This window comes from Tasmannia lanceolata, unplaced genomic scaffold (genome assembly GCF_043159265.1).
Source record: "Tasmannia lanceolata isolate RefF3 unplaced genomic scaffold, GAP_Taslan_0.1 ptg000015l, whole genome shotgun sequence".
Taxonomy (NCBI): domain Eukaryota; kingdom Viridiplantae; phylum Streptophyta; class Magnoliopsida; order Canellales; family Winteraceae; genus Tasmannia; species Tasmannia lanceolata.
Window position 1 is genome coordinate 46911404 of NW_027518692.1, and position 17367 is coordinate 46928770.

Below are 17367 nucleotides of genomic sequence, written 5' to 3' on the forward strand. Positions count from 1 at the left end.
CATGAAAAAAAAATATTCCGTTAAATATTTGTGGGGCCAGTTGTGTGTGCGTCTGTGCGCGCGCGCACATTGTGTGTGTGTGTGAGAGAGAGGGCCCCTCCCCCCCCCCCCTAAAAAAAAAAAAGGTTCCTTTGAGGCCATGAAGAACGAGAGGGGAGAACAGAATCAAAGTGACAAGACACCTGGACCGCGTCGCCTTACGACACCAATAACAGTCATTTCTGATGAGGCGCCCTCACTCTCCTGACAAAACACTTCGATTGATGAATTCTTTTTTCCCAATTTTTCAGTCCACTTTCATGCCTTTCTTACTCACTCCCTCTCAAATTCCTCTCCCCTACGGTTTCTAATCTTATCTTAAGACTAGTTATATGAAGATTCCATGAATTATTTTTTCCATGGTTGCCAAACACAGCCTTAGAAACTGCCTATGAGAGAATTTTTGGTGTATGACCCAAAATAGCTAGGGATAGCAAATAAATGGTAGATCACTGACCAAGTGGGCATCACTATTACTTCTGCCAGCTCATACTTTTTCAAAAAAAATAAAAAATGCACATCATATAAAAGCCCTATCGAATAATACCCAAGGGGAATGATTCTGACATTAGCATGATCCAAACCGATCATCTAAGGAAACCATGATGGAGCTGCCCAAGCCCAATAGTCATGGATCCAAAACCACGATACGATGATGAACGGTTTAGTTCAGGCCAATCTCATGCCAGCGGTCCCACTCGCGGTGCTCCTAACAAGAAACAGGACTTTATTAGAGTCGTTGATGCTAATGGAACCCAAAAAAATAGATCCAATCTCCACCTTTCATCTCTAATGGCTTGTGTATCGTCAACATTGATACTCTTGATGCTTACCGAAGGCTTCATTTCCATCCCATTTCGCCATCCATACCACAGTATAAGTTTTCCATCCCATTTCGATGTCCATACCTTAATATAAGCTTGGATTTTGACGTTACACATCAGCAAAATGGAATCTACGTAGGATCATCAGATTTTAAAAATATGGCAACAGAATGCCCGGAATTTCATCTTTTAGCCAAAAAGAACCTCTTTCCATTTCCTTTACCGACGACAGAGTTGCGCAACAGAACACATCTCTAAATTTTTTTAATAGAATTCTTCTGTGAAGATTACTCCAAGGTTGCCAGAGCGGGAATCAAAAGCTGGAATTGAAATGGGAATCGAAAGCAGGAATCGAAGGCTCCCGGAGAAGAATCCTACTAAAGGTTGCCAGAGCGGGAATCGAAAGCAGAAATCGAAATGGGAATCGAAGTAGGAATCGAAGGCTCCCAGGAAAGAATCCTGCTTCCTTGGATTACTCCAATTATTTGAAGTGATATTCTTCCCATACATATCAAAAAGAAAAGAGATTCTTCCCATCTGAAGCCGCTCTTCCCTAAACACCCTATTGCCTTCCAAAAACCCTATTGAATGTTTTTGACTTCCCAAGACTAGTTGCTGAAATACCCAATTGTTCATTCCCTTCCATAAACCCTATTGAACGTTTTTGACTTCCCAAGACCAGTTGATGAAACATTTCTAAATCACATGCTATATGACAGATTTGGATGCTAGAGGAATGCTTCCGCGAGGGAAAGATCTCATTCTCTTCTACAGTACAGTGCGTCCCACCTTTGATTAATTTGAACCATTCATTTGATAAGCGTTGCTTCAGAGAAGATGAGCAAGCAAATTGAGCAAAAAAGATTTTTGAGAAAAAGGAAGATGAAGCAATATAAAAAATAATTACAAATAAGTATGATCAGCACCCCAAAAGGCAAGAACAAAGCAGACAGGCATTAATTCCTTGATTGAATAAAGATTGGGAAAAGATTATCTAATCAACTGACAGAACTGTTCAATACTGATATTTGTCCAGAGTCACCATTCAAAAGGAAAACTTCCAACGGAACATAGGATGATGTGGAAATTGAAGATGATCCAAACCTGTACGCAGGTTGCAGGATTTTGCTTCCTTTGGGGCATTGAATGGTTAGAAGACGAGGTCCGGTTCGCATCTTCCAAACCTGCATGAACGTTGTTTAAGAAGTCTAACAAAAGACACTAAATTCAAGCTATTGTTACTACCAATCACATTCACATCAAATTTTGTAATAGCTGTAGACTCTGGACTGCATAGCTTAATCTGATCATAAAATAAGGGGGATGAACCAATTAAGGTTGTAAAGGCTTTGATAGGGACTCCAAGCATTTTGGAGACGAAATTTTCACCCCATCTGCAGTACGCATTCGCCCTCCTTATAACGTGAACAGTGGGCAACTTTAACGCTTCTTGACGTCAAATCACGTTAAAAGGGAGGCGAATGCGTACTGCGCGGGGGGGATACCATCGCCCTAAAATAATTATGGGAAATGATATATTTGCCCACTTTTCTTCCGCGGGTCACCCCTCTGGTAGTGTAAAAAGAGTAGTCACAAATTGGCTAGAGAAGGGGTGGCCCGGGGAAGAAAAGGGGGTGAATATATCACTTCTCATAATTATTGAAAAATCAAATTCAGTGCCATGCTATGCTACAGAAGGTAAATTGATGTTACCAATATAGTACTACATCAACCAAAAATTTACGCAGGATTGAGTCAAACAATATGGCTTTGATTTGTAACTTCTTATTTCTTTGACATCTTGATCAACTGATACAAATGAAGTGATGCTTCATGTGGAATTCATGATTTATCATCGTATCATCTTGAAATATGATTGAAAAAAAAAACACACAAAAACCACAAAGTTGCACTACACACCTGAAATGCAACCACCACCAAGATGCTTGGGCTCAATGTTACAAAATACAGATAGTCAAAATGCGGTTGAGTACTCGATTGACATGATCATGACTTTGGAAAGTTGGAAAGAGTTGTCATTGACTTTGTAGGACAAAGTGTGGACTTCGGACAAGAATGCAGCCAAGGTGAAAAAGAGTCGACTCGGGCGAGTCAGCAGTAGCAACACAGGGGAGTGAAATTCAGGGTTTCTTTAACATCTTTATCCACTTTCACGAAGCAATGGATGGGACTGCATAATATAATATTTGGTAATCCCCTTGTTTTGTTCATAGGTCCCAACAAATTTATTAAAAAGGAGAGAGCAAAGTTTGGGGACAAAGATGGTAAAAAAAAAGCCACACAAAAAAAGGATAGAAAAAAAAACCAGAACAAAAAATCATCAAGGAGGCAAGAAATCAAAAGTCTCCGAACTCGGCCTATCCAATTCAGAGGGGGCCAACCAGCAAGCCTCGCTATATGCTGATTGCCAAATATGCTGGAAAGACACATCACGCCCCTTAGGGCCTGTTTGTTTTAGATTATGACAACCGATTGTGGAGTCCCCAATTGATTATTGGACTCAAAGTTAGTATTTTCGCTCCAATAATCGATCGGGGTCACTACAATCGGTTGTCATAATCTAAAACAAACAGGGACTAAGTATGATCCAGGACCTCATCAATTGCATTGGCAAGCATCCAAGTTGCATCCACTTCTATCCACCAAATCACATTGGGCAAGGCACCTTCTATCAGGTGATTAAATTCACAGTGGCCAATAAGCCGAAAATTTGCAAGCACGGCAGCATGAACTTTCAGCTTCTTGAGAATCATTCTTGCCAATAGGACCCGACTAATCACATATCATTTTGGTATTGGAAATACAAAGAAGTCTCCAAATAGCAATTGGCCTAGGACTCCCAATATTGGATCTATCAAAGTTCAGCTTAACGGGCCCAAAAGGAGGGGACCACCTAGGAGATGGCTTGAGAGTGACAATCCAACAGGCAACAACTTCTATCGACAACCTATGGAGAATGGCTACCCATCGAACAATGCGAGAAACAACTACCTAATAAATAGACAAGATGTTCTTGGAATGGCAATTAAAGATGCAATTGTTCCTCTCTTTCCAGTTGGTCCAGAGCATGGCCAGAAGGGCAAAATTCCAAAGGATTCACGCACTTTGAGGCCAAGGGGCAAAGACCCACCGCTCCACCAAATCTGTAATATGCCCAGGAGATATCAAACAGGGTAAGGGCAAATGCCCAAACCTCGCTAGAATATCTGAAATGAACGAAAATATGATACACTCTTTCATCTGCAACGAGGCACAATGCACAATGGTTCACAGTGCATTGGTTCAAATCCTCAAATAAATTCTCTTTTACTGCCCCTTTAATAAAAAAACCAACTTGGTCATAAACTTAGTCTTATGACCTCTCTGTCAAAGAAATGTCTTTGAAACTGGACTTTTCAATCCACTCAGCCCTCAAACCTACCGAAGGAATCTTCGACACATATACGATGCTTAGAAGCCACAATGAATATCTGAAAAAAACCTCTCTAAGGGACAAATTGCTACACCACTAATCAAGCCAAAACAAAATCTGACCCTCTTGCCAACTCTAAACCTGGTCCCCCTTATAAAACAAAGTCAAAAGGTTCCTAATATCTCTCCAAAATGTGAACCCCTTAGCCCTGTAGTGGTCAGTGGAATACGAACCACCAAAGGTGGCTCTGTAATTCTCTTCGATCATTGCAAGCCACAACTAAGACCAAAACCTCCAAAGACACCCAACAAAGCTCTATTCATAGCTTTAAAGTTCCAACGGCCTATGACTCCCCCCGAAGTAAGCCTGCAGACATCCTCCCACTTGACTAAATGGAACTTTCTACACTCCTCAGAATCCTTCCAAAAGAAGTTCCTCTACAATTTTTCGATACTCATGATCACACTCGTCGGGCAACTGAACAATGACATGTAATATAAAGGCAAATTAGCAAGTACCAAATTTACCAGAGTTATCCCCCTCCCAAGAAAAGGGGGTTTCCAAGTAGACAACCTTACCAATAACATGGTCCCAAAGCTTCATGCCACGTTGTCCCCCAAAAAGTGGGAAACCCAAACTAATATTAGGAATCAACCCCTCCCTGCATCCAACATTCCTGGCAAAGCTAGATCTTTCCTCTTCACTAATGTGGATGCCCATCATCACATACTTCAGTGAAATTAGTTCTCTGTCCCATTACCATAAAATAGTAACGAAGCATCACCTTCAAATTCTTGATTTTTTCGACCTCGGGGTTGGTAAACAGCAAAGTATCATCCATGTACTGCAAATGAGATATCTCCTCCCCAGGGGATCCATACCTAAAACCAAAAATCAGCCCACTATCATGGCTTTATCAATCATTCTACTCAGACTCCATGAGCGTAAATAGAAAGGGAGACAACATATCTACCTGATGAAGACAGTAAGAGCATTTAAAGAACCCACTAGAAGATACACAACCATGAATAGAGTGCCAAGCAGAGGAGAGACACCTGCGCATCCAAATCCACCACCAAAAACCAAACCCCCCCATCCTGCTCATCAAGTAGTCCAAGCAACCACATTCCACATGATCATAAACCTTCTCCATGCCCAATTTACTCATTTATTATTAAACCGCTTATAATAGTCCATTGCTTCATTAGCAATTAACGCTCTATCGAGGATATAAAGTCCATGAATGAAAGCATTGAGTCTGCAAATTAACATTGCCTATAGCCTTCTTGAACCGATTAGCAAGAACCTTAGCCAGAACTTTATAGGCACAGCACACCAAGCTAGCCGGCCACAAATACGAGAAACAATCAGCCACCTTGGGGATAAAAGCAATGAGCGACACTCAGGTTCCCTTGTCAAGCAAAAAATCCTCGTGGAAAGCCTCGAACAAGTCCATCAAATCGCCTCAAGCAACCTCCCGACACTCCTAAAAAGACCAAGCAAAAGCTGTCTGGCCCAGGGACCCTCTCCATTTTAAGAAAAACCAGAGTGGTGTTGACTTCTTCCACTCTAAAATGGGATTCCGGTTTCTCAGTCACCCTGATCAATCTAAATCAGAAGTAATACCATCCCAACCGGTAAAAACTAAAAAATGGAACCTTGTTCATCACACCTAGCTTTGTCGAATACTAAAGAATGGATACTATCAGATCTTCTTTTAGAACTTGAAATCCCGTGAAAGTAGTCATATTCTTATCCCCATCTTTAATCCACGTAGATTAGATTGTTGCCTTCAGTTCATCTCATCTTGAAGAACGATCATGTTATAGCTTTCCTTGCTGTCCCCATCTTTAATCCACGTAGATTAGATTGTTGCCTTCAGTTCATCTCATCTTGAAGAACGATCATGTTATAGCTTTCCTTGCTGATACTCCTTTCAGTCAGCTCTACTTCAATCAAACACATACTTTCATCTTTCTCATCCAGATGATCAATATGCCTCAAAAACTCCTTTTTCCTAATATCTAACGAACCTCTCTAATCCTTAGCCCACAGCATAGTGTTTATCTTTAACAAATCTAAGTTTCAGGCCTAATCTAAATTTGTCAGACTTTAGACTATGGCTTCCACACACCACCCATCTAACTTCTCACTCATCTAGGCTCTTCCAACCAAGCAAGCTCAAAGCGAAAAGGGTTCGGATCCAGGTTCCCAACCTTGAATCCAAAATGAGGCATGATAGAAAGCCTGCTTCGGTAAAGCATTCTAACACAAATTAGGGTGTAAAGCGGCATGCACAGGACAAATAAGCAATCAATACAACATGTTTTCCCTCTATCTTTCCCCCTTTTCTTGATCTTCATCTTTCTTGGATCTTCATCACCTTTCTTTTCTTGATCGTGATCTTGAGCTTTATTGGAATTTGATTTTTTATATTCCTTTCTCTTATTGATCTTGATCGTTTCATGACCATAATCTCTTTGGTCTTGATCTTTATGATTCTTACCTTCATCTCCCCTTGTCCTAGCTGAGATCAATCATTCTTTCCCTCACTCTAGCTTTCTCTCTTTCTCATCTCGGGCATTACCTGCAGGCCGCAGCGGATGATTAAAGACAGGAAATCTGGCATGACACTCCCAGGTAAGGATCATATTCTATTCATTTTAGCAGTCTATCCCAACAGCCCCTGCCCCTAAACCTTTCCCATCATATTTCCACTATTTTCTCTATTTAGCCCTACCCTTGTCACACTTAATACCTTAGCCAGATCACATTATCACTCATTATTTTCTTACCTCTATTGGATATCATTTGGGCCATAGTTAGGTAGACTTTCATAGATCTGAATTGTTATGACACACTTTTAGTTATGATCTGAATTTTATTTCCGATTAGGTGTTGTTTCCCTTTTGGACTTATTGTATGGAAGTTGCCTGGGTTGTTTAATTTTTATTTGATGAATGAAATCCAAAGGGTATAATTTCTAAAAGAACCATGGCTGATTTGATTAGTATGATCGGTTAATCTGATTTTGGAATGTATAGTTATGCTATTATTGAAATTAGAACTCATTTATGCTCCTAAATTCACTTTTGAGGCCTAGGTTTGCACCATTATTCCATAGCCTTTTTTGTCTGAACAGTTTTTTTTTCCCTTTTTAAGAGATACAAAGAATTTTTTTTTTTGAATGGTATTTAAGAGATACAAAGATATTCAATAAAAGAAAAGAGAAGCAAAGAAGCAAAGATACAAAATATAGTTAGTGACTGTGCGTAGCTATTACACAATTTTTTACTGTTTGGAGTCTGAACATTTGATTTGTTGGAATTTTTAGATATTTCATAAAAGAAGAGAAGCAACGATACAATATATAGATGAGATGTCCCCAAACATGATCAAGAAAACAACAAAAGAAATATAAAAACAAACAAGAAAATAATAAAGACTTCGGATTTTATAGTTTGTGACTGTGCGTAACTATTACGCAGTTTTTTACTGTTTGAAATTTGAACATTTGATTTGTTGGAATTTTCAACACAGTTTAAGTGGGAAGCAAACCAGCTTATTAGCTGATACACCTTCAAAATAAAAGAAAACCTAACAATTTCCGCAAAATAGAATTCTATTTTGTAAAAGGATGTGTGCCTCATCGCCCATTTACTCATTTTGAATGGTCTTCAACATTTTGAATGGAAAAAAATTAAATCAAAGAGGAAAGATCTCTTCCAGGGTGTAAAATACTGAGCAGTACCTCAATTATTCCTTTTCGTGGAGCATGAATAGCAAGGCACAAGCAATAATCACTCTTTGACTGTTCATAGGAAGCTGAACTTGATGACGCAATATCTCCACTACTTATCTCCATGAAAAGGCAGCACGCATCACGGTATCCCTGAAATAGAGGATAATCAAATCCATTTTTATGTTTATTTTTTTAAATGAGGATAATCAAATCCATTGCCACAAAAGAATATGGCTATCTCAAGGGACATTCGTTGGATGGTGAGTGAAAACCTTCCATAGTCGCACAACAACAAGTGCTTGAGTGTCAAGTAGCAAAACACGACCAAGTGAATCCGTAACAGCAGCCAATGAACCACTGGGAGACAGAGTGAGCTTCTGTCCCTTCCTGGGGTGATCTTTCAAACACGTCAAAGGAGACGCTGCCACAATTTATATTGCCAGGAAATCAGCCAATGAGTTCATGTTAATTTTGACAGTTTTGAGTTTTCAGGTAAATAGAATGCAAGCTACCATAGCCTGGAATGAGTCTCCATTCAATCAAGTTAAATAAAGCAGTATAATATGTGAGAACAAGTCTGATGCCATGTGAAAGATGAACAAGGTTCTGAGATGTTATCAAGTGAAGAACTAGATATTTGTTGACAGGTTATACAGTGTTGGGAAATCCATTTTTCGATTGAATCAAGTTAAATAAAGTATTTTTTTGTTGACAGGTTATAAAGTGTTAGGAAATCCGTTTTTCGATTGAATCAAGTTAAATAAAGTAGTATAATATGTAAGGACAGGTCCGATCTTGCTGCCGTGTGGAAGATGAAACAAGTTTCTGAGATATTATCAAGTGAAAAACTAGATTTTTGATGACAGGTTATAATTTATAAAGTGTTGGAAGAGCCGTTTTTCTACTTCTACAGCGAAGAACTGCAAGTTTTATCGTAAGCAAGAGCACCACAGGCAAGTTATTATCTGGGAGGATTCCATAATTTAAACCAAAAAGTTGAGAAAACAGATTGTATGTTCAATTGGTTCATTTGGGAGGATTTCACAAGTAACTTCATTTCATACATGGGATTGTAAGAAACCACATAGACCTGAAAACAGAAGAGGGTAAACCACATGGTTATGGGACTTGGTCTACTGTCCTGTACAGGGTTTCTGGCACTTCTTTGAAGTACTATTTTGTGAGAAAAAACATGATTGCATATAAATAATAACACTCGCAAAAATTATAAGGTACATGCATACTACCAATTAAACATTATATTCTTATTATTATTAGTAGCAGTACTAGTATCACGTACATCCAAACGGACCCCAAGGGATGCATAAGGGTGAAGGAGCTTTTTTGTGAAAACTGCATAATACAAGAAACAAACTAAATTCTAACCTTTAGCAAATGGCTGAGGTGCCACTTCTGATTTTCCTGTCGAGGGTTGCCCACTCCGCCAAATCATTTTGGAAAAAGAAGATATTGTCGAAAATGTAGCAGGTACAACCTTTGACAGAATAGTTCCAACTAAAGACCTGCTCCTGTCTTCAGAAAGCCTGTGTCATACCCAATGCAAGTTAACATACAAAATGCAATAGTGACCGATGGGAACTACCAAAACAAGAAATACAAGTGAAAATTTTCTAGTATAATTATGCTAAAATAAATAAACTAGACAAAATATTTCAGATTGCAAAAACACTCACCTGAAAGCTGAAATCACAGCATCCTCTCCAATGGTAACTGCACAATAGTAACGTTGTCTTGACTGCCCAACAATAAAAGCAGCTGAATTCAAAAACCAATAAACCTTCAGAAAGCTTTCATTATAGTCATCAAACAAATCAGCAGCAACAATAGTAGATGGTGAACTTTAGAGGGGCAGAAATGCAAGAGAGGAATAAAATATCCATATATTTGTAGTAGCCGCCTTGAAAGCATTGACCACATTACTTTGATATGGAAGATAAAAAAAATGGGATTTGCTAGGGTCCATCGCAAAAGGCATTTCGCGGAATGTCTGTTGCATGAGAAAGCCGCCACATAGGCTCACTTTTAACAGATTTTGTCATTATTTATGAGGTAGCTTTCCAACAGATTGATTTTTACATAGGCTCACTTTCCAACAGATTTTTTCCACTATTCATGAGGAAGCTTTCCAACAGATTTTGTCATTATTCATGAGGTTGCTGCTCTCTCATGCAACGGACGTTCCGCGAAATGCCTTTTGCGATGGACCCTAGCATATCCCTAAGAAAAAAAGTATCCATGGAAATTATTATAATTTGGTTATCAGAGAGGATTATATTTCAAAAAAAAAAAATTGCATATACTATACATTTTTGCTATGGAACAATGTGTAGATTTAATAGTATCTAGTAGAAGGTATTTCACCTGAAGTTCCATCAGCGGAGGAGGCATTATCCCAGTGATTGACGCATCAACACATGATCCAAACTTGCTAACATTCCAGAGCTGATAAGCTAATCTCCCATATGAATTTCCCCCATCTTCTGGTTCTCTTTTTTGCAGTTTTTGTCCCCAAAAAAGCGAACGTGATTCTTGTAACCAACGCTGCAGTAAGCTCTGTATCTCAAATGTGGAATACATGTTAGGCTCATAAACCTACCTAAACTTCTGAAGTCAAAAAGATATTAAGATGGTAACCCACAAAAACATAAATGAAGTAAAAGTGGAAATGACCCAGCCCCTACATTATGCTCCTCTTTTTAAGTGAAAATGTGAAATATGTTTCCCCTTGAGGAGGAGAATATGTGGTTTACTTTCTTGTTAAAGAGCAAATTTACACGACAAGATCAAAATCTGTTGTCGGAAATGTAAAGTACAACACTACCTATCAGAAACGCTAACTATATACGCTGGGAAAGAAGAGCATACCTGAATAACTGATCCCTCAAAACGTGCAATTACACCAGGCATAACAATGCAGACCTCCTCTGAAGATGCATCTTGTGTAAAACGATGTTTGAACCCACGGGCTTGTAACCGTATAATGCGTCCAGGATGTATCATCTACATGCATGAAAGCTTCAGCAAAACAAGCTAGAAATGATCCATGTGGTCGTAGGATGACTTTTACAAGTTAAAATACAAGAAAATGAACATCTGAATTAGCTAAAATTACTTCCAAGAATGGTGGGGCATAACAATGGAAAAAAACAAGGAAAATTCTCATTGTGGAGAAAGGATTTACACTAGACCAGATACCTAATGGCAAAATCACTGGGTAAGATAAACAATTATTCATCATCAATGTCAGTATAAAGAAGAAAAGAGCATAGAAAGAACAAATAGGGGCAGAGGTCAGGAGTGGCATGTGTATACACATTTGGTACGGAAATCTTCTTAATTTGCAAAAGAGATTGTGCATATATATGTATATCCGATATCCATGTTATTCTTATCTTGTATAATTTTTACACATGCACATATACTTGTTGATACATTTTTAGTTTTTGCATGTCTTCCAAATTCAACAGTTGTGAACTTTGTGATTTTCATATTGGGAGTGGTGAGAAATCATAAGTGGATTATTGTTCTCTTATTCAGAGTCGATCGGAAGAACGGACTCCAACGAAGCAAAGCCCATCCTCTCTTGACAGGCCTCCAACTCTGTGGCAAAGATTTCCATGCCACTCTTATCACCCATTGTTAGATCTTGGGCAAGGGTTACCTCCCTGGGCCATGGAGATTTTCTGGTTTTAATTATTGACAAAATCAAAGAGAGATCTGCCCACCATCAGCATATATTTCCCTTCTTGCACATTCCTTGTAATGCTAATGATGCAGCTGACACCCTCGCTAATGCGGGTGTTCTTAAATAGTCTCTATTGTGGGGCAATCGCTGCCCCAATTGTAGTGGATGTTCTTAAATAGTCTCTATTGTGGGGCAAACGCTGCCCCATTTGTAATTATTCTTTTCTATTTTCCTTAAGGGCCTGTTTAGATGGCAATATAGAAAGGGCTTTCCCCATAAAGGCTTCTCCTTACCATTACTTTCCTAAAAACTATTTTAGCTATTTGGTTCAACAAACATGAAAAGAACTTTTTACTAAAAATAGTATTCCTCCTATTTGGATGCTTGTTACCCGGAAAAAGGAAAATGAACACATAACTCAGTGATATAATATGGCCTGGGAGCCAACACATATAGTAATGATGTGATACACCACAGTGATTTATTTGTTCACTGACAAACCTTGTATTCTTATTTTATTTTGGCTTTATTTAGAGTTATAGTTCATGTTTTATTAATCCTAGAAGTGGCCATGTGGGAGATGTCCACATGACACTAGCCAATTTTATTTGCTTATTACCATGGCCCATCAGTAAAAGACCCTAAACCATTTCTTATATCCTACTGGCTACCCCTATGGCCCACCAATTAAACCCTTTAACCCGTTCTCCTATTGGTACCCCTATGGCCCACCAATTGAACCCTTTAACCCGTTCTCCTACCCTCCCACTCCCACTATCTGATTGGCTACTCCTATGGCCTACTAATTAAACCCTTTAACCCATTCTCCTAACCCCCACCCCACGCCAATAACCTTGGCGTACACTATGGCCCATCACTTATGCCCAGCCACTCCTCTCTATGTAAGCCCCCATAACACCCTCCTTAACCCTAGAATTCAGTGGACGAAAAGAAATCCCCCCATTGTGCCAACGCAAGCCCTCCCTCCCTCCCTCCCTCCTAGAAGCACCCCCAACCCTTTATTCTCCTTTTCCTCGCTCCATATCTTCTCTTTTCTTTCCCTCCCTTCCTTCTCCTCCTTTTCTTTCTTTTCTGTTTCTTCTTCCCCTCCGCTCCTCTCACCTCCATGGCTAGGGATTGCAGCAGCCTCATCCCTTCCCCTCCTTGTCCTCTCTTTTTTCTCAATCCCTTGATTGGTTTTATAAGACAACACCATTTCTTCCCCTTTCTCTCTTCCTCCCTTCTTTGGATCTTACTTTCTACTCTCTTTCCCTCTCTTTACCTTGGTTGTGATCAGCCCTTCATCCCTTCACTCTCGCTTCCTCTCTTTCGCCTCTTGCACAATACATGCAGTGCACGGTCACATGGTTTTAAATTTCGGTTTCGGCTAAAATTTCGGACTTATCCGAAACCGAAATTTCAGCCGAAATCCCAAAATTTCGGGCGAAATTTGATATTGCCGCATGAAATCCAGGTTTTTTAGGACGAAATTTGATTGAAATTCTTTAACGCAATAAAAAATTATTATTTTATTATAAGTTTCGACGAAATTACCGAAATTTCTATTTAGGGAATTTCGGTTTCGGTACCCATTTCGTTTCTTACCTCACCAAAATCCGAAATTTTGGATTTCGGTCGAAATTTAAAACCATGCACGGTCAAAGCGCGAAGCGCAACACGTCATCCATCCCAGGTACCAATTCCATTTTCCCTTACTTTTTATAACCTACTCCCCACAATCTTGCCCATTAAACCTTCTCATGTCTTTCTTCCTACACCCCTATTTAACCAAATTAGCCCTACCCTTATCACCTTTAACACTCTACCCAGGTAATATTATCATTCATAATTTTCCATCCCGATTGGATATCATTTGGGTCATAGTTAGGTAGACTTTTATAGATCCAGCTGGCAAGACAGATGCTTAATTGAGATCTTATTTTATTTTCCATTAGTTTGTTGTTTTTCTTTAGGACTTATTGTATGGAACTTGTCTGGGTTGTTAAATTTATCTTTGATGACTAAAATCCAAAGCTTAGAATTTTTACAAAGAACCTTGGCTGAATTTGATTATCATGGTCTATCTAATGCCGATTTGGGAATGCTATGGGGACTTAGGGAGGATGCTATGGAAAACCATCCCATATGCCATTGTCTGGAACATTTGGAAAGAACGCAATAGACGGATCTTTGAGGAAATGAGGAGTGCAAATCGAGTTACAGCGGATATAAGAATGGAAATCATCTCCTGGGTAAAAGCACATGGTCTAACTGATATTCTACGTAACTAGTGGGCGATCATATGGGACAGAACTATTCGGTCTAAACCATAGCCGAAGTGGAAGCCACCGCCCACGGGTTGGGTGAAACTGAACATTGATGGGAGCTCAATAGGAAATTCAGGTAAAGCTGGGATTGGGGTCTGATAAGGGATGAAAAGGAAGCAACCATCATGTCCTACTCAGGGCCAGCAGGAAAATGTGATGCAAACGAGGTAGAAATAAGAGCCCTTCTATTTGGTCTTCGAATGGGCCTTTGAACATGACATGAGGCAGCTAATTGTGGAAGGGGACTCAGCTAATGCAATTAGTTGGGCAGCAAATGCTTCAAGGGGTCCTTGGAGGATTCAAGGGTTAATAGCTGAAATTTCAGATCTAATAAGATTAATGGGGCCCAAGAATGAACACGAAGGAGATCGGCTAATGAGGAAGCGGACATCCTAGCAAAGGAAGGAGTACTTAGGGAGTGCATGTTGGTTGTTGCTTCTTAAAATTACCTACTTTTGCAGGTTCTGTAATTGTTTTGAGTTCCAATTCTATGTACTTGGTGTGGGACGTCTTGTCCCTATTCTGATTATTAATGAAATTGTTAATTTCCAAACAAAAATGCCGATTTGGGAATGCATGTTGTTGCTTTATTGAATCGGAACCCTTTTTATGAACCTAAATTCCAAGAAAGTCATCTGCGAACCCTACAGGTTTGCACCAATTCGAAATTACAGCTTAGAACTCAGATCCCTTACGGAGTTCATTCAATTTCAGTCCTCTAAGTGTTTGGTCAAATTTTCGTTAGAGTCTAGATTAGTTGTTTTTGTCTAATAGGGGATCTTTTGAGAGTAGTTGTGTTTTTTAGCGTTGTCCTAGGTCGTAGGGTCTATCCCAGGTCAGCTAGCAGTGAGTTAACTAGTTTGGTGTCCCTATTTTTCTGCTTAGGTGTTGTAGCACCTAGGGGTGGACATGGTTCAGTTCGGTTCGGTTTTGGGGTATACCCAGAACCGAACCATATATAATCGGTTCCCTGAAATTGGAACCAGAACCGAACCATATATGTTTGGAACCGAACCGAACCAGAACCATATATAATCGGTTCGGTTCGGTTCTGGGTTTACCCGACCTTCACCAAATGTAGATATTTTGCCTAAACGTATTTATAATCGGTTCAGTCCTGTTTATATATGAACTACAAAGACTAACATGCACGAATTTGGCATAATCAGGCACAAATTCGGGCAATGCAAAAATTATATATGACCTACAAACATGCACAAATTTGGAATAATCAAGCACAAATTTGGGGGGTGAATTAAAATTTTAAAGGCAACACGTTAAAGAGGGGTGAATTAAAAGGGGGTGGGGTGATTTTATCAAGCGATGAGGCATTGGGTTTTAAGGTGAGGGTCGGTTCTCGGTTCGGTTTTCGGTTTCGGGATCCCAAACCCAGAACCGAACCGAATTTCCATCGGTTCCAGGATATCAGAACCGGAACCGAACCATATAAATATGGAACCGAACCGAATGAACCATATGTGCCGGTTCGGTTCGGTTCCTCGGTTCGAACCGGAACCATGTTCACCCCTAGTAGCACCACCAGTGCATGCAAGATTCTCCAGCACATTGATCACCCTCGTCAAACCATGGAAAATAGGGCCAAGGCTCCAGATCAGGGGCCAGGACGATTCCAACCCCGAGGAACTTGGAAACAATGCACTCAGGTTGTGTTAGGCCAGCACTTAGACATGTTAGCATATATTAGAGTAGCCCTTAATCGCATTAGCATACATACCATGCTGTAGGCTCCTAAAAACGCCGTAACACCTCGAAATACACACCTAGCCTATCCACTTGTGCAAGGCAAGGCGAGGCGAAAGGACACTAATAGAGGCTCCGCTAGTTCATCCATTAGAGACCCCATGGCTAGTCGTTTCAACCCCACGCTCCTTTCTAAGAGCATCGTCACAAGACTGTTGGTAGGTGAGACAAGCACGGTTCGTGGACTTCTAAGATCCAAATCGAAAAATACCACCTCTCAATATTTCAAATGTGATGAACTGAGTCATGGATCATTCAATTGTCTGTGTAGGACATTCGATCCTCAACCTAACCTAGCAAACCCAATAAACGATGAGAATATAACTGACTCTGAAGCCTGAACAAAGAAATGGTGAAGAAAGTGATTCACATGAGAGGAGAATTGCACAATCTCATGAAGGCGAGTGAGCACAGTGAAACTGTACTAGATGGGGATAATGTGGGGACAGTTTGTGTGACATGGTGCAAAGTAAGTGTGTACATTAAAAGTCAAACTCCCAATACAGTCATGTATTCCCCTATTGTCAAGACACTTATGAAATGTGAGTTCATGATTGTTATTGTTGATAGGTTCTCCGGTGCGTCTCATTTATATCGATTTGTGTAGCCAGGTTCTCCGATGTGTCATTTCTAGAGAATTATATGGAACGAAATAGGGGTTATATTTAATCGCATACTACTATTGCGATCAGATAAACGAACGAGGCATGATGTAGGCTCTAATACCAAATGTTATGTAATGAAACAATAAGGTCAAAGCACGAGAACTAATGGAACACATTGGGCTAGGCCCTTAAACAACTTAGTATCCCAACACCAGGGGTGCGCACCTCTACGGTAGAAGACTTAAATTCATTGTATGCTTAACGAAATAAAAGGTAACAAAATCGTACAAGCCCTAAATTTGAGTAATAAGAGCAATAAACAGAACCAAACTAAAATCCGATCTCTTCATGATTCTACGATAATTTGATTCTACCTGTCTGTGGATCAGATCGGCTTCTAAAGAGTAGATGAGAAAATAACCGTTGGAGGTTCCAACGGCCAGGACGCGGAGATCTTCAAAGATGAGGAATTGGAGGGCCGAGATGTAGCCGTCGGTGGGGGAGAGAGAAGGCCGGATCTTGATGGGGGTGTAATGATGATGATGATCCCAAGAGAAGAGGAGGAGGAGGGATTTGTTGGCGAGGGCGAGGGAATGGGAATGGGAATCTAGGGTTAAAAGGATGGAAGGATCGTTGACGAGCCAACCTTCCTTACCGGCTCCCAGTTCAGATAACTCCTCGCAGGCAACGCACCCTAGCTCTCTCACATGCGTTCGCATCGCCATTTTTTCTTTATCTCGTGAATCTCAATTAGATCGAGAAGGAAAACAGCAGCTTTTTTTCTTTTTCTTTTTCAGAAGAAAAAAAAAGAGAGGGAGTAATAAGATGACGTGAGAAAGGGAGCAAGCTGGTTTTGCCGCTACCCGGTTTTCAGTCAGGTCCACCCATCTGTTGTTTATTTGTTAAAATTATGGGAAAGGGAGATGATTT

The 17367-nt window shown here is 40.0% G+C and overlaps 1 protein-coding gene across 1 annotated transcript; it reads right to left on the reverse strand.

The window, feature by feature from the left end:
- Positions 1-1727: 1727 nt before the first annotated feature.
- LOC143891594 (Rab3 GTPase-activating protein non-catalytic subunit) lies at positions 1728-17309 on the reverse strand. Its single transcript, XM_077396103.1, has 8 exons — positions 16812-17309; positions 10925-11059; positions 10421-10612; positions 9733-9794; positions 9425-9582; positions 8311-8459; positions 8048-8188; positions 1728-2047 (listed from the first exon to the last, which is right to left on the reverse strand). The coding sequence occupies exons 1-8, from the start codon at positions 17160-17162 to the stop codon at positions 1862-1864; spliced, it is 1374 nt and encodes a 457-aa protein (XP_077252218.1). The 5' UTR covers positions 17163-17309; the 3' UTR covers positions 1728-1861.
- Positions 17310-17367: the final 58 nt, after the last annotated feature.

Coding starts and splice junctions, on each gene's coding strand:
- LOC143891594 (XM_077396103.1), bottom strand. CDS start 17,162: ATGGCGATGCGAACGCATGTGAGAGAGCTAGGGTGCGTTGCCTGCGAG. Junction 9,795..10,420: donor CTCCGCTGATGGAACTTCAG/GTGAAATACCTT, acceptor ATTGTTGGGCAG/TCAAGACAACGTTACTATTG. Junction 9,583..9,732: donor GCTGTGATTTCAGCTTTCAG/GTGAGTGTTTTT, acceptor GGTATGACACAG/GCTTTCTGAAGACAGGAGCA.